The sequence below is a fragment of the Pithys albifrons genome, chromosome 2 (assembly GCF_047495875.1).
Source record: "Pithys albifrons albifrons isolate INPA30051 chromosome 2, PitAlb_v1, whole genome shotgun sequence".
In the NCBI taxonomy this organism is placed as follows: Eukaryota; Metazoa; Chordata; class Aves; order Passeriformes; family Thamnophilidae; genus Pithys; species Pithys albifrons.
In genome coordinates this window covers 120,856,610-120,881,990 of record NC_092459.1, presented here as the reverse complement: position 1 = coordinate 120,881,990, position 25,381 = coordinate 120,856,610, and the positions used below count along the sequence as shown (strand labels likewise).

General features: G+C 54.6%; 1 protein-coding gene across 8 annotated transcripts in view; it reads right to left on the bottom strand.

Annotated features, from left to right (window-relative positions):
- DTNB (dystrobrevin beta) overlaps positions 1–25,381 on the bottom strand; it is a 150,040-nt gene that overhangs the window by 8,966 nt on the left and 115,693 nt on the right. For all 8 annotated transcript variants that reach the window (XM_071547650.1, XM_071547654.1, XM_071547648.1 and 5 more), the window contains 2 exons: positions 8,069–8,222; positions 2,417–2,506 (listed from right to left, as the gene is read on the bottom strand). In XM_071547650.1, coding sequence (XP_071403751.1) covers positions 2,417–2,506; positions 8,069–8,222 — 244 coding nt within the window. The remainder of the gene's footprint in view (positions 1–2,416; positions 2,507–8,068; positions 8,223–25,381) is intronic.

The following is a 25,381-nucleotide window of genomic DNA, read 5'->3' as shown; positions in this document are numbered from 1 at the left end:
TCTGGCAGTCTTGGGGCTGTGCCCACTGCCCTGGGGAGCCTGGGCAGTGCCCACCACCCTCGGGGAAAGGACCTTCTCCCAATATCCAGCCTCACCCTGCCCTGGCACCACTGCAGGAGAAGGTGGGCAGGGGCCAATCGGAGCATCCCAGGCAGCCCCCCCAGGACGGGGTGACACTGCAGAGTTTCTCTTCCAAGGGAATCTGTTCCTGGGCTGGAGCAGAGACACCAGAGGCACACTGGTGGAGGGTGGGAGGTGCAGGCACTGGTGTCTCCCAGACCCTCCCCATACCCCTCCTGTGGCTGCTCGGGGGAGGTGTCTGTTCCCAGTGTCACCTCCGGGCAGGATGTGTGAAATCCCGCTGGCCCCTCAGCTGAGGGTAACTCATGTTATTCCTAATTCACACAAACCACACCATTGCAGACACTTCCAGGGGAGCCTTCCTTGGTCTCTGCATTGACCTGAGCAGGAGCCTGACAGGAACTTCATTTGCACTCCATTCTCACTCCCCTGTGCTCCACGTGGCTTTGCACATCCCTGGTGGCCAGTGACAGGATGCAGAGAAAGGGTGGGGCTGTGTCAGGGCAGGGTTAGGTGGGATCTCACGGAAAGGTCCTTCCCAGAGGCTGGTGGGCACTGAACAGGCTCCCCAGGGAATGGTGATGGCCCCAAGGCTGCCAGAGCTCCAGGAGCACTTGGACAATGCTCTGAGGGACAGGGTGGGATTGTTGGGCAATCCTGGGCAGGGCCAGGGGTTGGACTGATGATCCCTGTGGGTCCAGCTCAGGATATCCCATAATTCCATGATTCTACAACACCTGCTTTGCTATGGAAAACAAAACATCAAAAGCTGTGGACTCTGCTTTGGGCAGAGGTTTGTTCTCTGTGTTTCAGCCCCGGGGGAAGAGCTGAGGTGATTTATGGGAGGAACAGGAGCCCTGCCACAGCACTGACGGCGCTGCTGTCGACCATGGACAACTTTATTAACTCCCAGCTGCCTCCACAGCCGGGACACGGGGCTTGGGGAGGGGGAATTTACTGCTGGGCAGTAAAATATCAGCCCTGTTTATCACTGTGACGGCTCCATTACGGGCAGAGCCTCGTGGGGTCTGGCACTGATGGGGAGGAGTTTGGGGGATTGTGTGACACACGAGCGGGTCCAGCACGGGGCTGTGGAGGTGGAACAGGGACCAGGAGGGGCAGTCTGGACACAGAACACCTTCCTTCCTCCTTACCAGCAAAGGCAGCCCAGAAACAGAGTCACAGAGGTTGGCAAATCCCTCCCAGCCCCTGGAGCCCACCCTGTGCCCGATGCCCACCTTGGCAAAGCCCTCCCAGCCCATGGAGCCCACCCTGTGCCCGATGCCCACCTTGGCAAAGCCCTCCCAGCCCATGGAGCCCACCCTGTGCCCGATGCCCACCTTGGCAAAGCCCTCCCAGCCCATGGAGCCCACCCTGTGCCCGATGCCCACCTTGTCCCCCAGCCCAGAGCACTCAGTGCCACGGCCAGTCCTGCCTTGGGCACCTCCAGGGCTGGGCACTCCAAAGCTCCCTGGGCAGTCCCTGCCAGGGCCTGCCAGCACTTTCCAGAAAGAAATTCCTCCTGAAAACAGGCCGCTGGAGCACTAAATGGTCAGACCCCACATTGCTGATAAGGCTTGAGGGCCACAGGACACATCCCTGGGTGACACAGGACCTGCTCCAGCCCCACTGGGTGTTCAGCTCCCCTGGCCCAGGGAAGGAGCACAGAGGGAATAACTACCTGTTTCCCACAACACTGATCAGTAGCAAGGGATGAAACTGGCCTCATACATTTTATATATGTGATTATGGAGTCTGACAAGGATTCATGGCAAAGGGTCTCACCTGCTCCCCAGGTATTACAGCACAAAGCACCAATCTGGGGCACTCACTCCAGAAATCTGCTCCGGCCTCTGACTGTGTCATTAAGGAGCTCTGGCTTCCAGAAGTGGGACTGGGACATGGCCTCTCTCCCAGGAGATGCTCTGGAAAAGCAGCTCCATCCTGTGATCCACGCTTGGATCAATGGGAGCAGGAGGGAGGGGATGGGGGTTGGCTCCATGAATCAGCAGTGGTGTCACCAGCCAGGGCTGTATCCACAGGGTATTGCTCTCCAACCAGGGATAAAACCAATGGGAAGTCTCTCCAAAAGGTGTTGGGAGTTCTCAGTGATACAACTACGGAATCACTGAGGGTGGAAAAGGCCTCCAAGATAACTGAGACCATTCCCAGCACTGTTCAGGCCAATGGTGTTGGCTATGAAAATGGTCTTTCACTGAGAACATAGATACATGATCTCACATGATGCTTCAGTTTTAACAAAAAATAAATCTAAAAGCAGATCTCCAACCTGTGGCTTTTGGTTCTTTTCCTGTGCTGCTGAATCAGCTCTTACCTGAGTGAAGCTCCTTCACCAGCGAGGACATGGTGTTGGTGATGGAATCGGCCGCTACCAGCAGGTCATTGCGGAGGTTCCTCCTCGTACCTGGGGCAGAGCAGACACAGAGGTCAGGAATCCCCTGTGCCAGGCTGCCACTGCCCCAGTGCCTCACACCATGATGCTCAGCCTCACTTGGTGCCCCAGAGTCCCCCGGGGTGGTGCTTGGACACCCCCAGTGCCAGCAAAGCAGAAGAGATGGAGACTTGCCTGGTGATGGAAGAGCCCAGCTCTGCCCCATTCCCTGATCACCTGCTTGGCTCGTGAGCTGCCTCATGTTCCCCTCCAGGACAGGGGCAGCCCAAGGGCAGAGACAGCCCCCCAGGACCGGGGCTGTGGGGTGGCTCATCCTCCTCTGGGCAGAGTCACTCTCAGTATTGCTGAGGTTTGAGCAATTGGAATTGTCACCCACCTGCACAGTGCCACACAGCTAGGGACGGGCACTGTGCTGTCCCCACAGTGACACTGACCTGCCTGTACATTCCATGTGAGAGCCACTGCTGGAGGGACCTCCTTGTCCCATCACTGACCCAAACATGGCCATGACTGTGCCAGAATGTTTGGGACCAGCATGGGGACACAACTGGCACAGGGACCATCCAAGTGGCAGCTGCCACAACAGAGATGGGTGAGAGATGACGCCTGTTGCCTCTTGTGATGCTGGAAAGACAATGATCCTGTTGGATCATGGCAGTGGCTGCCCCATCCCTGGAAGTGTTCAAAGCCAGGCTGGATGGGGCTTGGACCAACCTGGTCTAGTGTCTCCCCTGTTAAAACAGCTGGAGAACATAACTGATCCCCCCTGGACATCTCTGTGCAGCAGCCCCCGAAGCCCCCCTGGCTGGGACATTCAATTATTTTATTATGTGAAAACATTGACATTTTATCCTGTTTCCTGTGTTCTCCACCAGCCTCGGATTTACCTGATTTTGTGTGATTAATAAGAAGTAGCACTAATTGTGCAGACTGCCTTTCCGGAAGGATCATTCCAGGAAACTTATTACAGAGTCTGGTGACCCCTTTTTGTCTCAAAAGAGTTTTTCTAGTTGTTGCCTCAGCCACCACTGTGGTTATGAGGAGAGGAACGTCCACCTTTCTGTTGGTGGCAGTGGATTTTGAGATGATCAACAGCAGAACTCATTTTATAACTTTATGGTGGCCTCTGTAACCAAATATTTCACCCAGAAACCATAAGGGTGTTTGATTCTAATACTGTCATACCTCATGATCTTCCAAGTACTAATTTTGATAATCCTCTACCAGATGGAAGATCAAGAGATCACCTATGGAGGAAACTCTTCCAACCTCAAGACTGTCTGATCAAGATTCCTGTCATCCAATCCTTTAAAGGTTTCCTGCTCTACAATTTTCCAGACTGATGGGGCAGCTCACAGCCTTGTGCCCTGGGAAGAAGAATGAGCTGTTGGTGTCCGGGCTCACACCAAGGTCACAGCAGGCAGAGGTGGAACAGCACCCGGAGCTTCAGTTCCTTCTGCTCCTCTCTCCCACTGTCACATTTAATAAGAGTCTGGTGGATATGCAAGAGTTAGCATAAATAATGTAAATGTTTTTGTTAAAATGGGCCATCAAACCAGTGTCCTGAGGGATGTCTGTGGATTTGTTGTTCCAGTCCCCACCACGCGGCTGGGACGTGGCTGCAGCACATCAGCCCAGCCCTGAATAGTTTTCTACAACACCTGGTTCATTGCAACACATATTTGAGAGACTGTCAGGTGTTAAAAACCTTGAGAAACCACAAGTTTTCACTCTGGGCGATATCGGCAGGTCCTGACAAAGGAGCCTCGTTATGGGAGAGGCAGCGACGAGCCCTGGATTAATTACAGCAGCTCGAGCCTGAGGAAGACTCTGGTGACTGCAGGGAGGGCTTTGCCTTGTCACGGCTTCTGTACCTTCCCAGCAGAAGGCAGATGGATACAGAGCAAATCAGGATGCCCAGGGAAGGCTGGAAATGATGGGGATGCAGCATTTTCACATCCTGCCATCCTCACGTGTTTGTTACTCCGAGCCACAAATTGTGTGGATTTTCCCAGTGCCTGGTTGGGCTCAAGGTGCTGCTGTTCCACTCTGCGTGTCCTGGGGAAAGAAAGGGATCCTGTGCAGGGGGAAGGAGAGGCAGCTGCCAAAGGAATCAGGGGAGAGCTCTCGGCTGCACCACCAAACTTGTTGTGGAGATGGAAGAGGAGGCGACTGGACCACCCACAGCAACAGATGGAGCCTTTGCCTCTGGTATTTGGCATCCTGCCTGCCTGGGAATGCCTGCTCTGCTGCTGGGGCTGGGACTGCTCAGACATGAGGAGCTTGTTCCTACCCATGGGATGAGGAAAGACACCTCCTTCTCCCAGAGGAGATGCAGATCTTGGAGGGGATGTTCCCCATCACCAGCAGAGCTCTGGAGAACATGCAGTGGCCCCATCCTGTGCTGACGACTCTGGGGCTGAGGGCTCCTGCTCTCGCTGCAGCACTGATGGAACACCAGTTAAACGTGTTCACTGCCACTCCTGCTCCTCTGCTGCCATTCCACAGCCTCTTCCCTCACCTTCTGGGGGCAGCAGCTCATCTGGGCAAGGGGGAAGATCATTCCAGGAGGATATATCCACTGAGCACCTGATAAATGCAAACTGCTATTTAAAATCTGTTTGTTTGGAGATGCAGTGTCAGTTCTGGGAGGTTTATTTCCATGTTTGGTTTGTTTGGAGAAGGAGCCCATTCATCTGACAAAGGGATTTGATGATTCTATTCATAATCTTCCCTCCCTGGAATGAGAAACCACCTCCAGCTCTGTGACTCTGTATGAGGTGACCCATCATCTTTTAAACAAATAAACCACGTCTGCATCAGTTGGAGGGCTCTCGTTCACTGCATGGGACTGACCACAATGCCTGATACTCCAATAGGATTTCCCAGGAAGCACCACGAGGTCCACAAGAAGAATCACAAGATTGAATCCAGTTTTGTTGGTTGCTGCCCACCCCTTGGCTCTGCTCACACATGGGTGAAGTCCTCACCTGTGCTTTAGGGAGAGGTGGATTTTCTGTCCTTTCTTTCTTTCACTGTCAAGAACAACAAAGATGAGTGGACATCCATCTTCAAAGATTTGATGTCCAGGAAGAACCTCCACATCTGTCAGACTGGGAAGACCATGCCCTGCTGCTGTTTTTTCCACAGTTCTACGTCCCAGGATGCTCCTGGAGCACTAAAGATGAAGAGCTCTGGACCAAGATGGGCCAAAGAAGAGAAGAGTGTTTAAACCCCAAGTACCATCACTGGGAAATGCAGGGGGGGGTGGGCACCCCTTCCAACTGGGAGGGGGTTCCTTCACCATGAGTGGAGCTGAAGTAGATGGGACTGAAGAATGACCAATTTCCCCTCCTTTGCTCCCTGAAGGGAGCAGAGTATTTGCCAGGTCTCCTGACACCAGACTGACAGAGCCATTCTCACTTGCCGCTGTGCCATTGTCCTGGCCAGGCCTCTTTGTGCCTGCACCAAGCTCAGCAGTGTCCACTGCATCTCCTTGTCTTCACATTCTGGAGCCCCTGTGAGCCAGCCCTGATCAGATGTGGAAAAGGTGGATCTTCCTGAAATGCATGACTGTAAAACTCCTTTATTTTTTTAAAGTAACAGCAGCAGGTGAGTCTGAACTCCCAGTACCCACGGAGAGTAGGGGATGAAAATATGTCTGTCCACTGCTGCCCTCAATTCCTCTCCGTGTTATTCCCAAATGGATGGTGGACCTGTTTGATCCAACCGTCCTGACTTTACCAAAGGAACGGAGGACGAGGTGGGCAGAGAGGAAACAGCCCAAACTGCCTCGTAATCCAGCACTTCTCACATCTGCTTAGGGAGCAGTTGGCAGCACTGATTTTAGGCCAGAAAGTGATCATTTTTTCAAATGCAGAGAGGAATTAACACATTGAAGAGGTGTAAGAGGAGGAGCTCTGATTGTTGGGGCAAGGAGATGTTTATTGTCCTACTGTCCTTATGCTTTTTTGTTATGGTTCTCCTCCTCTTTTCTCTTCTCTTCTCTTCTCTTCTCTTCTCTTCTCTTCTCTTCTCTTCTCTTCTCTTCTCTTCTCTTCTCTTCTCTTCTCTTCTCTTCTCTTCTCTTCTCTTCTCTTCTCTTCTCTTCTCTTCTCTCCTCTCCTCTCCTCTCCTCTCCTCTCCTCTCCTCTCCTCTCCTCTCCTCTCCTCTCCTCTCCTCTCCTCTCCTCTCCTCTCCTCTCCTCTCCTCTCCTCTCCTCTCCTCTCCTCTCCTCTCCTCTCCTCTCCTCTCCTCTCCTCTCCTCTCCTCTCCTCTCCCCTCCCCTCCCCTCCCCTCCCCTCCCCTCCCCTCCCCTCCCCTCCCCTCCCCTCCCCTCCCCTCCCCTCCCCTCCCCTTTAGCCCTTTTCCTTTCTCCCCACATCTGTTCCCAGCAGACCAAGTGATCCATCCTGCAGATGTCCATGACAGCCAAATGCTCCATGAGGAACAGCCTCCACCAACTTGTGCTGCAGGACACTCCATCCTTATTGTCTCAGAACCAGAGAAGTGAGCAGCTGCTGGCTGAACACTCTGGACTGGAGGGCTGCTTGTTCTCCTGCTTTTGGTCATTAAACTGTTTTTTTCCTCATAGTTCAGCCACCAGATTTGTAAATAGAACCAGTTTGTAATGTTTAATTCTTAAGTTACTTGTGGGTGTAACTTGCTGTGTTGGAAGATCCTTTCCCTTCAGGGAAGACCATCCTCACAGTAATAATTTAATGAAGTCCATAAGATTCAAAATATGCCCCCAAACTCTTTGGTCTGGGGAACAGGAAAAGGGTTTGTAATTCTTGTCTCAATATGGTGAGTTACATGTCTGCTGTACACAGAGCCATGGGATGGTTTGGGTGGGAAGGACATTAAAACTCATCCAGTTCCACCCCTTTTGGGGACACCTCCCACTGTCCCAGGTGGCTCCAAGCCCTGGCCAGCCTGGCCTTGGACACTCCCAGGGATGGGTCAGCCACAGCTGCTCTGCCCAACCTGTGCCAGGGCCTGCCCACCCTCCCAGCCAAGAATTTCTTCCCCATATCCCATCTATCCCTGCCCTCTGGCAGTGGGAAGCCATTCCCTGTGTCCTGTCCCTCCATCTCTTGTCCCAAGTTCTTCTCCAGCTCTCCTGGAGCCCCTTCAGGCCCTGGAAGGGACTCCAAGGTCTCTCTCTCTGTAGCTCAGGTTTTTACTTTAATCATTTGGAGCTGCATCCCACAGGGTTTGTGTGCTGAGAAACAGAAACCAGCCTGGAGCCATCCCAGCCAGCAGGATCCTCCAGCTCCATGGGATCACAGGATCCCACACTGGTTTGGGTGAGGGACCTTAAAGCTCATCCCATCCCATCCCACCCCTGCCATGGGCAGGGACACCTCCCATTGTCCCAGGTGGCTCCAAGCCCTGTCCAGCCTGGCCTTGGACACTCCCAGGGCTGGGGCAGCCACAGCTGCTCTGCCCAACCTGTGCCAGGGCCTGCCCACCCTCCCAGGGAAGGATTTCTCCCCAACACCCATCGTGCATCCCCCGTTTCCCACGATGCTGAGCAGACACCCCCTGGCAGGAGCTGCTCTGCCCCTCACCTTGAGTGAAGGCCTCCTGCACGTCGCCCCCCACTCCGGCCAGCGCGTCCTGGGGGCCGTGGGTGGGCGTGGACCCCGCGGAGCTGGACCTGACGGGCATCGGGATGGGGCGGCCGTGGGTGGGCGAGGGCTGTGCCGAGCCCGCCGCCTGCGCCTGCCGGGAGACACCACACCCCTCCCACGTTACACACTGTGCTTTTTATCTGGGGGGTCAAGGGCTAAAAACAGTTCTGCAAAAACAAACAAACAGAAAAGGGAACGTGCAAGGAAAGGCTCATCCCCCGAGCGCTCTCGGTTTCAGTGTGAGGCGATGCTCGAGCTGGGGGTGCCGTGGGAGGGCTCGTGGTGGAGGCACAGCTTCATTTTTTTAGTTCTATATATTTTTATAAATTTTGATACTTCAAAATATTTTGATTTGTTTTCTTAATTCCACACATTTAATGTTTTATGCATTTATATGTCACATATGTAGATATTTTATGTATATTTATAGATCTGATTTATTCACATACATATTATATATTTTTACATTTTATGTATCTTTATGTAACTTTACTTATTACTAAAATATGGAATGTTAAGGTTTTGTTTCATGTTTTCTTCCAGCCCAACCCACCCCATCCCTGCTGTGCCACTCCAGGAGCCTCAGGACCAGCTTTGCTCCAGGAGTGCCAGTGCCATCCCCAGTAAGGCTTTGGTGTCCCCTACTCGGTGGGCAGGGACAGCCCCAAGGGTCTGTCAGGTGCTGCCTGTGGACCCAAGTCCTGCTGGATTTCACACCAAATCTCAAACAAATACAGAATCACTGAAGGCTTGGAGGAAACTTGTGCAATATTCACTCTGGAAAGCTCCACTGGCTGCGAAGAAGTTTCTGCCCCAGTGAAGCCTCCAAAGCTCAAGCCAGGATTGGCCCCTGGTGTGATGGGCAGGGGAATGAGATGTGAGGAAAAGGGAAGTACAGGAGAGGAGTGACATGGGCTTATTAGCTCTGTGCTTCCAAAAGACTAAGCTCTGGTGTGTCCTCAGTGTGTGGTGCCCAGGGGAGGACGAGCAGGCACCCACCAGGTGATGCCCCTCGCTGGCGTTTAAGGACCTTTGCAAAGAGAATCACAGGATCCCAGAATGGTTTCACTTGGAAGGACCTTAAAACTCACCCAGTGCCACCCCCTGCCCTGGCAGGGACACGTCCCACTGTCCCAGGTCACTCCAAGCCCTGTCCAGCCTGGCCTAGGACACTCTCAGGGATGGGGCAGCCACAGCTGCTCTGCCCAACCTGTGCCAGGGCCTCCCACCCTCCCAGCCACCAATTCCTTCCCAATATCCCACCTATCCCTGCCCTCTGGCACTGGGAAGCCATTCCGTGTGTCCTGTCCCTCCCTCCCTTGTCCCCAGTCCCTCTCCAGCTCTCCTGGAGCCCCTTCAGGCCCTGCCAGGGGCTCTCAGGTGTCCCTGGAGCCTTCTCTTCTCCAGGTGACCCCCCCAGCTCTCCCAGCCTGGCTCCCCCATTCCTGGCTGTGCTGCCAAGGGGGTCCACGACCTGTGACTGTATTTATAGTTGAGTGATGTCCCCATGCCAGGTAAAGGCCACCTGCTCCTCAGAACCTGGGACTGGGAGTCCCTCAGAGCCACTGCTGGGCTTTGAGCCTTTGGTTTGTGGCCTTTTTCGAGCCTCTTCATGGTTTGCTCCCTGTGACGTGCGGCGGTTACCAGGGAAACACGGCTGGGGACAGTGTGGTGACACTGCCACACAACAGGGACACTGCCACACAAGTGACACTGCCACACAACAGGGACACTGCCACACAACAGTGACACTGCCACACAACAGGGACACTGACACACAACAGGGACACTGCCACACAAGTGACACTGTCACACAACAGAGACACTGCCACACAGCAGTGACACTGCCACACAACAGGGACACTGTCACACAACAGTGACACTGCCACACAACAGGGACACTGCCACACAACAGAGACACTGCCACACAACAGAGACACTGACACACAACAGGGACACTGTCACACAACAGGGACACTGCCACACAACAGAGACACTGCCACACAACAGGGACACTGTCACACAACAGGGACACTGCCACACAGCAGTGACACTGCCACACAACAGGGACACTGTCACACAACAGTGACACTGACACACAACAGGGACACTGTCACACAACAGTGACACTGCCACGCAACAGTGACACTGACACACAACAGGGACACTGACACACAACAGGGACATTCCCACATAACAATGACACTGCCACACAACAGTGACACTGTCACACAGCAGTGAGACACTGCTGGCACTGCATTCAATGGAGACACTGCTGGCACCACGTCCAGTGGTGACAGTGCCAGCACCCTGTGCATGCAGGACCCTATGTAATGATGACACTGCTGGCACCACATTCAACGGTGACACTGCCACACAATAGTGACACTGCCAGCACCCTGTGCAATGGTGACACTGCCAGCCCCCCAGTAACAGTGACACAACCAGCACCCCGTGCAATGGTGGCACTGCCAGCCCCCCAGTAACAGTGACACAACCAGCACCCCGTGCAATGGTGGCACTGCCAGCCCCCCAGTAACAGTGACACAACCAGCACCCCGTGCAATGGTGACACTGCCAGCCCCCCAGTAACAGTGACACAACCAGCACCCTGTGCAATGGTGGCACTGCCAGCCCCCCAGTAACAGTGACACAACCAGCACCCTGTGCAATGGTGGCACTGCCAGCCCCCCAGTAACAGTGACACCACCCGCACTGGTCCCAGCACAAGGTGCTGCTCGGAGTGGCTGCAGCTCCGGCTCATCCTCCTCTCCCTGCCAGCCCCAAGTTGGTATTTGTAGTAACATGAAAACCCAGTCGTGTGGAAAATTGTCATTTTGAAACTGCATTAATTAATTGGGGATTGAGAGACGTGAGTGACGTGTCCTTGTGACACGGCGTCGGAGGTGACGGGGCTGCAGGAGGGAAACGGCACCTTCCCATGGAAACATCACCCAGAAACGCACGTGTCACACCAGCAGCTGCCACTCCTGCAACAAACCCTCAATCTGAACCTTAATAAAACACCTGAAAATGCCCCAAAAGAGGCAACAGTCTCTGAATTTGCTTAAATCTGTGGCAAAAGATGCCCAGTGCAGCCCCTGAGACACAGCACAGACACAGTGTCTCCTTCCTCCTCCTCCTCCTCCTCCTCCTCCTCCTCCTCCTCCTCCTCCTCCTCCTCCTCCTTGACTGAGCCTCAGCAGCTGCACAGGGGAGGAAAAAGAGCCCATGAAGGTGGAAAACCAGGAGGAAACTTGGCACTAGCACCTGCACTGGAGACAGGCTGAGGAACTGGAGCTGCCCTTTCTCATGAGGGAACCAGGGGAGGGGTGGGAGTATTTGATGTGATGAATATTTTCTGTGTCGAATATTTTGTTTTGAAGCTCATCCCCAGGTCACATCTCATGTCCTGGGACCTCAGCACGTGTTCCTGTCAACCACCAGAGACCTATGGATGGTGGCAGGTGTGAGGAAAGGGAAAGCCACAGAGATTTCCTTACTCAGCATGCCAGAATCACTCCAGGACCACTGAGCCCACCCTGTGCCCGATGTCCACCTTGGCAAAGCCCTCCCAGTCCCTGGAGCCCACCCTGTGCCCGATGCCCACCTTGGCAAAGCCCTCCCAGCCCATGGAGCCCACCCTGTGCCCGATGCCCACCTTGGCAAAGCCCTCCCAGCCCAGGGAGCCCACCCTGTGCCCGATGCCCACCTTGGCAAAGCCCTCCCAGTCCCTGGAGCCCACCCTGTGCCCAATGCCCACCTTGTCCCCCAGCCCAGAGCACTGAGTGCCACAGCCAGTCCTGCCTTGGTCATCTCCAGGGCTGGGCACTCCAAACCATCCTGTGCAGCCTCTGCCAGGGCCTGCCAGCCCTTTCAGGTGGAAAGGAGTGAGCTCAGTCAATGCAGTCAGATCTCAGCACTGACTGCAGGCCCCCAATCACATTTATCTAAACTGTGAGGGGACAGATTTTACCCTTTGTGACAAACAAGTCCCCACCTTGACCCATGCATGGGTTTTGCAGGTCAGAATCCCAGACTGGTTTGGGCTGGAGGGGACATTAAAGTTCATCCAGTCCCACCCCTGCCATGGGCAGGGGCACCTTCCACTAGCCCAGGTTGCTTCAGCCTGACCTTGGACACTCCCAGGGATGGGGCAGCCACAGCTTCTCTGCCCAACCTGTGCCAGGGCCTACCCACTCTCCCAGCCAAGAATTCCTTCCCAATATCCCATCTATCCCTGCCCTCTGGCAGTGGGAAGCCATTCCCTGTGTCCTGGCACTATGGGTGTGCTCACTCCTTGGACCAAGGGGACACCTTGACCCCCAGAAATGCCCGTGCTGGTGGGCTGGCAGTGCCCACACCCCCTCCACAGACTCTTCAGTCCTGGGCAAGAGGAAATATTTTTGTCACTGACATTCCTCTTTGAGACACACTGTCTACATTTACATTCTTAGAGCAAGGGCCCAAGCATGTGAAATTTTCATTTTAATTCCTTTTTACCCCCTGGGCAGCAGCTGGCTGGGCCCATTTGCATTGCACAGCCAGGGGAGGGCTGGAATGTCCCTCGCCCGCCCCGTGACGGGTTCCTGGGAAACCCAGAGATTCTGAGAGCAGCTCTGAGGCCACCCTGATGGTGGCACAGGACAGGGCAGGGCTGGCCCCTGCTCCCCTGTGCTCCTGCCACGCTCGGTGCCCCCACACGACTCACCCCAATGCACTCGGGGCTCGGAGGAGGATCTGAAAGTTGTCGCTTCAATGGAGACTTGAAAATCACCCTCCTGAGAACCACGTGCCTGCCCAGCCTGCCAGCTGGAACATGGTGGCAGCACCCAGGCTGGGACCCCACCGGCCCCAGCCCTGCCCTGGGACCCCTCTGGCTGCGGAAACCCCTCTCCCTCCTGACCTGGCAGCTGTGACAAAGAACTTGGGGCCAACACTGACACTGGTCAAAGCACAGGAAGGACAAAAGCTCCTCTGTTAGTGCAGCATCTTTCATTAGACAGGTCAAAATTACACAATTGTGGAATCACAGAATTGTTTGGGTTGGGAAAAAAGTCTCAGAGCACCAAGTCCAAAACTGTACCCCAGAACTGCCAAGGCCACCACTGACCACATCCCCAAGTGTCACATCCACAGGGCATTCAAATCCTCCCAGGGATGGGGACTCCACCCTACCCTGGGCAGCTGTGCCAGGGCTGGACAGCACTTTCCACGAGGAAATGTTCCTTAATAGCCAACCCAAACCTTCCCTGGGGCAACTTGAAGGTTTTCTCTTGTCCTGTCACTTGTTGGCTGGGAAAAGACACCAACACCAAATACCTTGGTCTGAGCTGCACATGCACATCCATGTGGCACTGCAGGGGCTGTTACAAAGCTCTCTGAGTTACATCTCTGGGAGGAAGGAAATAATCCAATCTCCTTATGGATGATGCCTTGGGAGATCTCTCCAAGGCCACAGTTCCCACAGACAGCCACATGTTTCATGAGACAGGTCCAGGATGTGACAGGAGACCTGCACGAGCCCCCTGGGCTGCTGGGCCTGAAAGGAGAACTGAGGATCTTTGGGGTGACGACTCCTTCCTGCTTGTGGCACAACCTGACCCAGAGTGAGCAGTGATGGGGCTTTCCCAGGCCACACAGAGCCCTGGGACCAAGGCAGGAGGGGACAACTGAGCTGAACTGTGCTGGCCAATGGCCCTGGGGCTGTGGCAGCAGCTGGACACAAACCCAGGTGTGCCCAGGTGTGCCCAGGTGTGCAGGAGGCCAATGGCCCCGGGGCTGTGCCAGCCCTGGTGTGGCAGCAGGGCCAGGGCAGTGCCCGTCCCTGTGCTGGCCCTGCTGAGGCACCTCCAGGGCTGGGGCAGTTCTGGGCCCTCAGCCAAGAGACACCCGGAGGGGCTGCAGCGTGTGCAGGGCAGGGAGCGGAGCTGGGAAGGGGCTGGAGCAGCAGGAGGGGCTGAGGGAGCTGGGGGGGCTCAGCCTGGAGCAAAGGAGGCTCAGGGGGTGCCTTTTCTCTGAACAGAAGGCAAGGCAAGGCAAGGCCAGGAAAGGCAAGCCAAGGCAAGGATCTATTTTACATATTGTTATCTCCTCTAGTACTTTATACAGCACATGTAGTTTTGTGCTTTCCCTCTGCACCGAGTGCTGAGCCCTGTGGAAAAGCCTGACCCCTGCCTGGGGCACGCTCAGAGCACGAATTGGAACCTCTGAGCTGGTGTTTCCTCACCAGTGACATCATTTGTGCCACCCCCCAGCCCACGGCTCTTGGGCAGCTGCTGCCACAGAGCAGGTATGAGGACACAGGATGGAAACCTGACCCACCTGGGCTGGGGGAAGGTGTCCCTGCCCACGGCAGGGCGAGGAACGGGCTGAGCTTTATGTCCCTTCCCACCCAGGCCGTGTGTCACTCTCTGACGCCTCTGGGGACAAGGAGCCTCCCCAGCTGTGCTCACACCACACACAGTGAAACCAGCCCAGTCCTAGAAAGCACTTGAGAAATCTCCTGAGAAAGCACGACAGACACCTGGGCAGCAGAGCCCCTGCAGCCCCAGGGCCAGGCACAGGAAGCTGGGGGAGGACTCAGTGGGTGTAGCTGTGCCCTGCAGGTGTGGGAAGTGAACCAGGACAGCCCAGGGGCAGCACGGGACCATCTGTGGGTACACAGGGGCAGCTCCCAAGGCTGAGAGAGAAGGTGACACAGAGGGGATCAACAAATCCCTCTCAAACCTTTCCTCTCCAGTGGCTGAAGGCAATGGGAGTGGTGGAAGGAATGAAAGAATGATGGAATCACAGAATCATTTAGGTTGGAAAAGTCCCCTGAGATCACTGAGTCAAACCATTCCCCAGCACTGCCAAGGCCACCACTGCCCATGTCCCCAGGTGCCACATCCACATGGCTTTTAAATCCCTCCAGGGATGGGGATTCCAACTGTGCCCTGGGCAGTTGTGCCAGGGCTGGACAGCCCTTTCCATGAAGGAATTGTTCCCAATGTCCAACCTGAACCTCCCCTGGTGCACCCTGAGGCCATTTCAAGGTCCAATAATCCTGGAGCTGAGGTGTCCCTGTGGGTTTTGGGGCTGCTGGAGTGAGCCTGAGTTGGGACTGTTGGTTCAGTGCCTCTCTTCCCTGGCACACCCAAGGGCTTCTCCAGCTTTCCTTGATGATGGGACATATCCATGGAGGAGCCACGCACGGCTCTGCTCCTCCATGGGGACCACCATGGAGCTCACAGGGTGGGAAGATCCACAATGCCTTCTGTAAACTGAGCAGAGGCAGAGCTGAACAGGTTTGTAAACTCCTCTCTGACTGTGCTGGAGCTGCAGCCTTAGAAAATCCTGGGAATTACTGGCTTGTTGCACATCCTGGAAACTACACAGGGAAGGACACAGAAGATGGATTTCAATTTAGAAAAACCACGAAGGAAACCTCTGACCTGGCTCCTGAAATGTTTGGGAGCCACTTCGATTTATTGTCCTCAGCTTATCGAGTCTTGTATACAAGAGTTGTGAGTTTAACCTCACCCCCCTCAGTATTTCCCAAGGAAAAGGGGCTGAGAGCTGCCCTGTGCACAGACCCTTCAGCAGAGGGGCAGGAGGGAGGGAAGCAGTGCCCGTCAGAGCTTTCAGCAGCTCTACAAGATGCTGTTTCCCCATCACCTCCCTCACCCTGCAGTTTAGCTGGAGGTCCCCCACCCCTCTGGGGGCCTGCTGTCAAATTTACTAAACCCACCATGATGGAGGAGGGTTTTAAAGGAGAATGGGATGAAAAAAGCCTCAAAAAATTCAGGTTGGAAGGAGCCTCAGAGGGTGCCCAGACCAACCACCCCTTCAGAGCAAGACCAGCTGCAAAGGGCTGCTGAGTCTTCATCTCAGAGGGTCCCCCAGAGGGCGGACCCCCCACCCCTGTGGGCAGCCAGACTTTAACCACCCTCCTGGGAATTTTCTCCCAAATCCAGCCAGAATCCCCCAGGCAATGTGTGAGCATGACCCTCTGGAGAGGCTCTGGCTCTGCTCAGTCCTGGGTCAGCAGGAGACAGATGATTACAGCTGGATTTCCCTTTGGCCCCCTCCTCTCCAGGCTGAACACAACCAGCTCCTGTGTCACCCTGACCACGGGGCTTTGTGGGCATGGCTGGGAGGAAAAGCTCCCTCATGGGGAGGTCCCAGGGAGGTCCTGGAACCCCACCCTTAGTTGTTTTCAGAGCTTGCCTACATGAAGCCAGAACTAACTTGATTTAGGGCTGGCAGCAGTTCTGCTTGGAATCATGGAATCATTTCCTTTGGAAAAGACCTTTAGAATCATTCAGTTCAACCAGCAAGTCCACCTGCAAGGGCTCGAACCTCTGTGATCTACTGTGTTCACTGAGACAATCAGAAATCTTGTTCTTCAAGAAATGAACATTGATTTTATCACAGAATTGTCATGGAAGGGTTTGTGTTGAAAGGGACCTTAAAGACCGTCTTGTCCCATGGGCAGGAACACCTTCCACTATCCCAGGGTGCTCCAAGCCCTGTCCAACCTGGCCTTGGACACCTCCAGGGATGGAGCAGCCACAACTACACTGTTCCATTTTGTTCTGTAGCCTATTCCTACAAATAGATTAAAATAAAAGGGATCTTGCACAGACATAAACTCAAGAGCCAGCAGGTTTCAGATAAGCGATTCAGACAAGTAAACATCTCATCATGCCCCAAATACTCCAGAAAATACAGCAGGAACAGACCAAAAAGGAGAACATGAACACATGGTGTGTGACTCTTGGTGGTGGGGCACAGCCTGGATGGGGAACGGCCCTCCAGCAGAGCAGGGGCTGCACTGGAAAGGGAAATGCCATGGGCTTCCCATCTGCATATCATGTGTATTCAATGCCTAATTCCCCTTTCCTTGCTTTCCTTAGGAAGGAGGAACTGGCCCCTGAGCTTGGCTGCCTCATGTCAAGTGTCACTGGGCTCCAGCTGAAGAGCTTTTACCACATTCCCTGTAAGTGGATATTCCCTGTGAGCTCCTGTCCATGCTGCAGGGAGTTTCCTGGGGAAAAAAAAGCATTTGCTCACCCAGATGTTCTTGCCATACCCAGGCTGGGGGGGGAACATCCTGCTGAGCCCCCCCAGACCCAACACTGTCCTTGGCTTTCTCTGCAGCTCTTCTTGCTCAGCCCTTGGTCCCTCTATTAGGGACAACCCTTCCCTGGGAGGGTGGGCAGGCCCTGGCACAGGTTTCCCAGAGCAGCTGTGGCTGCCCCAGCCCTGGGAGTGTCCCAGGCCAGGCTGGACAGGGTTTAGGAGCAACTCGGGCTGGTGGGAGGTGTCCCTGCCCATGGCAGGGGGTGGAATGGGATGAGCTTTAGGGTCCCTTCCCACCCAAATCATTCCAGGATTCGATGACTCTGATTAGACTATCACAGAACCAACACACTGGAAGGTTACAGAAAACTGCATAACTGTTGTCAGTGAAGTGACAAAAATAACATGTGTTTTCTGTAATTTCATGTATTGTTTTGCAGCCAAGGGCTGTGGAGCTGCTGTTTACAAGGTGAGGTTGGGAAAGGATGTTATTGGCTCACACAGGGATGAACAGAATCGTCGGAAAATGCAGCTGTAAGAAAACACCTCGTCCACCCCAGCTGGGTCCACTCTTCCTAATTCCCTCCTGGCAGATGTTTATTTGACATGCTGTGAAAAACCTCTTCATTCAGAGTGTCCTAAACTCCAAAGTGACATTTTCAGTCCGTGGAGCTGGTGGCACAGCCCAGGGCAAGGGGAGCAGCTCTTCCCTCCTCTGCAAATGGGTCCTTGCTGTTCCTGAAACCTTCTAAACCTGCTCTGAGTCCTCTGCTCCAGGTCCTTCAGCCCCGCCAGGTTCACCCTAGATGAGCTTCCTCACCAACCTTCTTGGGACTTCGTGGAATCCCAGGATGGTTTGGGTTGGGAGCAACCTGAAAGCTCATCCAGTCCCACCCCCTGCCATGGGCAGGGACACCTCCCACCATCCCAGGTTGCTCCAAGCCCCATCCAACCTGGCCTGGGACACTCCCAGAGATGGGACAGCCACAGCTTGTCTTACAAACATTCCTGCAATTTTTCATAGAACCACAATGTCATTTAGGTTGGAAAACCCCCTCAGTTTTAATTCTCATCCCCATCTCTAAAGCCTCAGCAATCTCCTCCTGCCTGATGGCAAGAACAAACCCAAGTCCCTTGCAGGAAGGCTGAATAGTAATTAATTCAGGACAGAAATAATGAACTACAGAGGAATTTCAATTTACACGTCTTTCTATTTTAACAGAAAACCCTTGACAACTGATTTTGGAGAAAACTTCTCCAACCACATTTAAACCTGCTTTGCATGAGGCTCATCCAGCCCAGGCTGCTCTGGCTGCACGGGAGGGAACAGGGGGTTGCTCTGGAGTGTCTGCACTCAGGGGATGCTCCCCCTTGGCAGCCTTTCTCTAATACACATTTACTTGAATTACTCTAACCTGTGATAAAAACTGGAATGCTGTCAGGCCGGTTTGGTGCAGGACTTGGGTCTTGTCCTTGCAGCTCTCAGACGATCAGGTTGGTGCTGAAATCACAACTACACGAGGGCACCACAACTGCCACCGCCTGCAGGTACCAAATTCCATTTCCCTGGAACCCCATCCTGGCTCCACAGCCCCTCCTGCTCCGAACATCACGACTGCAGTCACGGGGCTGTAATTTCCCTGCAAGGTATTTCTCCAGGATTTGGGTCTGAACTGCCATTTGCCATTTTTCTTTTCACTGGCAATGTAAAAATTATTTACGTTAAGCAGGAAGGGAGGAGAAACCCTCGCAGTGCTGCACATGAAGCTGCTGCTGCTGCTGCTGCTGCTGCCTGAGTAATTCCAGCTCGATCGAAGCGTGAGCTAAAAATAATCCAACCCCCTCCCTGCAAACACTCTTCGAGGGGAATATTTAAACCAGAAAACAAGGCCCCTAAATCAGAGCCCCCCCCGAGCGGGGCCGTTAACCCGATTGCTGGGTGGAAATTGAATTTGCCCATCCTCGGTGGCACCGCAGCGGGGCAGGGGCTGCACAGCCCCCGCAGCGAGCACGCCCAGCAACAGGAGAGCCTCATTAGTGGGAAGGCTAATAACCTTTCGAGGCATTAATACAATCCCTGGCTACAACCGAAGGCAGGGACGGTTTCATGGCAACAGAGGGAGTGAGGCTTGGTGCCCCCAGAGCCGCCGGTGCCCCCAGAGCCGCCGGTGCCCCCGGCGTGGGGCGGCATCCGGCTCGCTCAGACAAGGGCAGACCCCCAGCCCTGTCTGATCACAGCTTGTTCCCCATTCACAGAGGCACATGGTGCTCCAGAATGGGATGAGAAACGTGCTCTGCACAGACACAGAGTGTGGTGTGACACCCCGACAGGCACCCATGGGCACAGCCCCCTGTGTGTATGAAATACTGATACAGAGGGGCCTGGTGGGGCTGTGGGGGAATGTGCTGCAAATCCAAACACCACAGGAAGGATTTCTTCTTGGAAAGGAGGGTCAGGCACTGGAAGGGGCTCCAGGAAGGTTTGGAGTGCCCAGCCCTGGAGGTGCCCAAGGTGGGCATCGGGCACAGGGTGGGCTCCATGGGCTGGCAGGGCTTTGCCAAGGTGGGCATCGGGCGCAGGGTGGGCTCCATGGGCTGGCAGGGCTTTGCCAAGGTGGGCATTGGGCACAGGGTGGGCTCCAGGGGCTGGCAGGGCTTTTCCAGCCTCAGGGATCCTGGGATTCTGTGCTCTGGTTTGGATCCCTGCTAACACCAGGCTTCTCAGTGATGCCAGCCCAGGGATGCTCACAGTCTAACCCAGGGATGCTCGTCTCACTCAGCATCCAACCCAGGGATGCTCATGATCCAGGCTCAGGAATGCTCACCTCACTTCCCTTCACTGTCCTGCCCTCTGTGTGACCCCAGAGGGGACAGGTTCATTAGATGGCCCATGGCCCACTCCACCAAAAAACTTGCATTTAATTGTCCAAAAGTAGATAATTAATTAACTACAAAAGAAGCATGATGGGAGAATCAGGAGCTGTGTCAGGGATGCTGAGTGTGCTGGGGGGACACGCCGAGGGAAGGAGAGGGGGGCACAGCCACACATGGAGGGGCCCCTGGTTTTAAATGCTGGTGTTAATGAAGGGCTGGTTTGGCTGCCCAGGGGTGGGCTGGGGGCTGTGGAGGGGCTGCTGACCCCCCAGGCCGTGGGGCTGGGGCACAGCTCTGACCCTTAGTGTGAAATTCAACCTGCCCCCTCCAGGCTGAGGCTCCAGCAGGGCAGGGCTCTGCCAGCCCCTCTGCCAGGCTGGGAGCCCCGGGCTCAGTGTGCTCCCAGCACTGCTCTGGCAGCTCCAGGCATTACTCAGCTCTTTCTGCAATTCGCTTTTTCAGCTTTAATTCCGACACACAGACAACCCCCTGAGTCCAGGACAGCTGGGCTGTGCCCCCTCGCTGCCGGGCATCAAACCCTGTGCCCACGGAGGGTGGGGCATTGCCAGCCCTGCCTCCCCTCCCTGCACATCAGGCACAGAGCCCGTCCCTGCGCCATGTCCACTCCCTGCACAGTCACACACTGGGGCTTATCGAGGGGCAGAGCAATTCTCTGTCCTCTCCCTGGACGAAGGATGATTCTCCCTGGATCATGGCAGAGAAAAGGGGGAGAAAGAAAGGCAAGAAAGCACTGCCTGGCTTTTCCATTGGTCAGATTGGGAAGAATCCATGTTTTGCAGCAGTTCCCACTGAGCAACCGAATGGTCTCCTTGGTACAGAGATGTGATCAGTGTGGCAGCCTCTGCCTCTTCCATGGCATCCAGAGATTCCCCCCTGTGCTCTGCCATGGCCTGGCTGTCTCTGGGCACCCTCCCCACTGCCCTCCTGCTGCCAGAGCCCCCCGAGCAGGTCTGTTCCCCCAGCCCCGCCGAGCTGTTTGAACTCCTCATTCATGGGCTGCTGTTTGTTTTCATTCCTCGCGATCCCCCCAGCTGTGGGACCGAGAGCAGGGATCAGGAAACAATAAAATCTCGGTTACCACACAGAACGCCGCCTTTTCCCTGGCTCTTTTCAAAGCCTGACATTTTTGCTTTCATCCGCCATTTCCACAGTTCTGGGGCATGTGCTGCCCCCCTTCCAGCGGGGCCTCACGTGGGGGTCCCAAAACTGCGCTCAAGATGGACCAGATTGTTCCGCCGGCGCTGCCGCATCGCGCCCACCCCGCGCCCGCGCCGCGTTCCCAGGACTCCCACGGATCCAATTCCCATCCCATTCCTCGACCGACTTGTATTACAAAGGCTAAAGCAAGTGTTATCTTTCAGAATTATTCGAGTTTTGTTTCCAGGCTCCTCAGCTGGCACTTTTATCGCTTTGGCTCATGGCTGAGGTGGCTGGGGGGCTTTTCCTCCCGCTCCAGGGGCGAGCAGAGCTGCTCCAGGGGCCGGGGGTGCAGGAGCCAGCCCAGCCCAGCCCGGGGTGCTTTGGGTCACAGCAAAAGGGATAATTCTGGGAGCACCCAGCCCAAGCATCACAGCTCCCTGTCCTGGGATTTCCCTGTTCTGCAGACAACAGCAGGGACACGTGAAGTGCGGCGGGTGCAATTTCCCCCTCGTTAAAAAAACAGCTTGAGAAGTTCCCCCAAGCTGAGCAGCAGCAGCGGAACAGGAGTGTAATGAGATATCCCCATTCCTGCTGCTCAGGCACGGGAGAGGAGCCATCTCCCCTCCTGGAAAACACCAACAGCTTGTACTCATTGAATGATGGAATGGGTTGGGTAGGAAGGGACCTCAAAGCCCATCCAGTCCCACTCCCTGCCATGGGCAGGGACACCTCCCACCAGCCCAGGCTGCTCCAAGCCTTGTCCAACCTGGCCTTGGACACTCCCAGGGATGGGGCACCCACAGCTTCTCTGGGAATTCCATCCCAGGGCCTGCCCACCCTCCCAAGGAAGGATTCCTTCCCAATATCCCACCTAATCCTGCCCCCTGGCAGTGGGAAGCCATTCCCTGTGTCCTGTCCCTCCAGGCCCAGGTGCTCCATATCCACATTAAGGCTGCCCATGCAGACAAGGACTGCTCTCACTCCAGCATCTTTTCATGAAAACTGAAAAAAATGGGGAAAGTGAAGCCAGGGGGTGGTGAGGGTGGAGGAGAAGGTGCAGAGCTCTGGCCATGGCAGGGGGTCACACAGGACCAGCAGACACAGGCTGTGAAGACCAAATGCAACTCCGGTCCCATGGGAGGTGCATTTTTTGGATGATCTTTTCCTCCATCTGTGTTGAGGAGAAGAACTGCTCATGATGGTTCTTGGGCAGGATGCAGGGACTGTGGTGATGGAAACCACCCAATTAAAGAGCTTATGGCATAAGAACCAGAACTAATGGATGCCTGATCAGATCCAGCTTTTTAAGAGTCACTGATGAAATTCTCCCCCAGCAATAAGAGCACAAAGCTGAACAGGTTTGCACATGAGTGTCTAAGCAGGCCAGGGCATGTGGCTCAGCAGGGAGTTGGACTGGAACCCCAGCTTGGGGGAAATGCATGACAGATATTGACAACAAAGAAGGGCCTGGTAATCCTGGATGAGCTGGGCTGCCTTTTCACAGCTCAGAGAAAGAGCTCGAGGCTTCTGGGGCCGGGGAGACAAAGAGACACATCCAGGAGCCCCCATTTAACCACCAGAGGATGCAGGGGGTGGTCGGCCAGGGGGATCACCATGGCCAGGGACACAAGGCAGGGACAGAGCAGGGAACAGGCGTGTGAGAGGCTGAAAGGAGGGACTGTCTGCAAAGATCACTTGTGACTGTGAGACAGGAGCGTGAAATTCCCCAGCCAGGACACAGAGTGTCAGACGATGCTCAGGAAAGGAGCCACCGAGGAATCTGCCCCAGGCACCCCTTGGAGAACAGGCTGGAGAGAAACCTGGTGTTTGGGTTTGCTCCCTGAAGGATTTGTCAGCACAGGTCAATGTTGTGATTTGTGGCTCTACATCCCCGTAAAAGTGAGAAGAAAATGGGTTCTGTTGAAAGACAACCTGCTGGCTGGAGGATCCAGGAGGAACTCCTCAGGGATTCATCTGTTTCATATTCTAATTACGTGTACAAAAATAACCACACTCTAATGACACTTCCTGATGACATAAAGGTTAGGATGAATCACTAATACAGAGGCAGCACAGAGTATCACACACGCTCCGGAGGCTCCGGAGGCTGGAACGGCGTGGGGTGAACTCACACATGACAGAGCAGGGCTTTGGGATGCCTGGGATTATGGATGCCCACGGATGATGGCAAGTGGGGACTGGTCCCAGGCAGCTGTGAGTTACTGGTTACTGATTGAAGGAAAGGAGCCCCAGGGCACACTGGGGGGTATTACCATGAATGTACATCCTCACCCAAAACACTGACACCCTGCAAACACCTCCAGGGCAGTCAGGCCTGTGCCAGAGAGAGGAATGTGAAAGGGAAAAGGAGAAAAGGGGGGCAGAGACAAACTCTGTTCTCCATCCCAGCAAAAGTAAAAATATTCAAGGACAACAGTGTGGTGAAAACCCACGGATGGAAATACAGAAAGTCCTTTGGGTGTCCAAAAGTGTAAGACCAAAGAAGAATAAAATCCCCCAGAAACTGAAAACAAACAGATGGCACTGCCAGTGATCACAGGGAGCTGCTGTGCTGGGCAACCCAAAATCCAACTTCTTCCCATTTGGGAAAGGGCAAGAACATAAAAGACAAGAAGATGGGTGGCAGCACATCTCCTTAAAGAGATGGTGATCAGAGGTGATGCTCCCCCTGTGCCCCCTCAGGGCAGACCCCAAACCCTGCAGAGCTGCCCCAGCCCTGGGCAACAACAGCACAAGGACGTGGAGCTGCTGCAGCCAGGCCAGAGGAGGCCCCGGAGATGCTGCAGGGCTGGAGCCCCTTTGGAGCCAGGCTGGGAGAGCTGGGGGGGTCACCTGGAGAAGAGAAGGCTCCAGGGACACCTGAGAGCCCCTGGCAGGGCCTGAAGGGGCTCCAGGAGAGCTGGGGAGGGACTGGGGCCAAGGGCTGGAGGGACAGGACACAGGGAATGGCTTCCCACTGCCAGAGGGCAGGGCTGGGGGGGATATTGGGAAGGAATTCTTGGCTGGGAGGGTGGGCAGGCCCTGGCACAGGTTGGGCAGAGCAGCTGTGGCTGCCCCATCCCTGGGAGTGTCCAAGGCCAGGCTGGACAGGGCTTGGAGCAGCCTGGGATAGGGGAAGGTGTCCCTGCCCATGGCAGGGAGTGGGATGGGATGAGTTTTGAGGTCCCTTCCCACTCAAACTGTTCTGTGATTCCAATATTTTCCCTCCAGATATATCATTAACACCGAATTCCAGGATCTTGAATGCAATGAATCCATGGGCTAAGTGATATGAACAAATGGTGCCTATGGAATGAAGTACCACAGCAAGCAAGGGAGCAGGATGAGCCTTTGTTCAAACACCCACTGCAAAGCACAAAGTGAATTTGAGTGGTTTTGGAGGATCTGTTTGAGATGGGTTTGCAAGAGCTCCCCTGGGAACCCTGCAAGAGTTTAGAAAGGGCAGAAATGACAGTTTTCTCCCAGAAAGGGCACAAACCCCACACGAGATCACTGCCTGGACCTCAGGATGGTGACCAGGATGAAGTCACTGCTGCAGGGGCGACTCATCCCCGCTCAGGGACCGGAGCTCACGAGTTGCTGCAGTTTCCTCTCCCAGTGTTCAGCCCTTCCCCAAAGAGGCTTCTTTCAAAGGCACCAGGCTGCACAACTTGGGCCTGAGAGTCCCTGAAGAGTTGCTTGAAGAGTGTTTTGGCCTACTGATATCCATTTCTAATAAATCTTGAAGTAACAGGGAAATTCCAGAGGGTATATTAGCATTTTCCTGGATAATGTTAAGAAGGAAAAGTGGAATGATTGGGTAGATCACATCAGTGAGCCCGGCCTTAAACACAGGCAAAGGGACAGGAGAGCTGAGAGGAGACTGCAACAGGAAAAATGAAAGGTTTTAACTGAGGATCAGGACCAGGAGCTTTGGCTGGGCTGTGGCAAAGGGAAGTGGGGCCATCAAGAACTGAGAGTACCAATGGGGATACAGGAATTCCTGAGGAAAACACTTTCAGACACCACATTGTAAGACAGAGAGTGAGGAGAAGGAGCTCACAAGGGAAAGAAAAAGAAGCCAGAGGCATTAATTAAAGATCTGAATCCATTGTCTGAGGTACATGAAAAGCCGACTCTGTTGCAGCA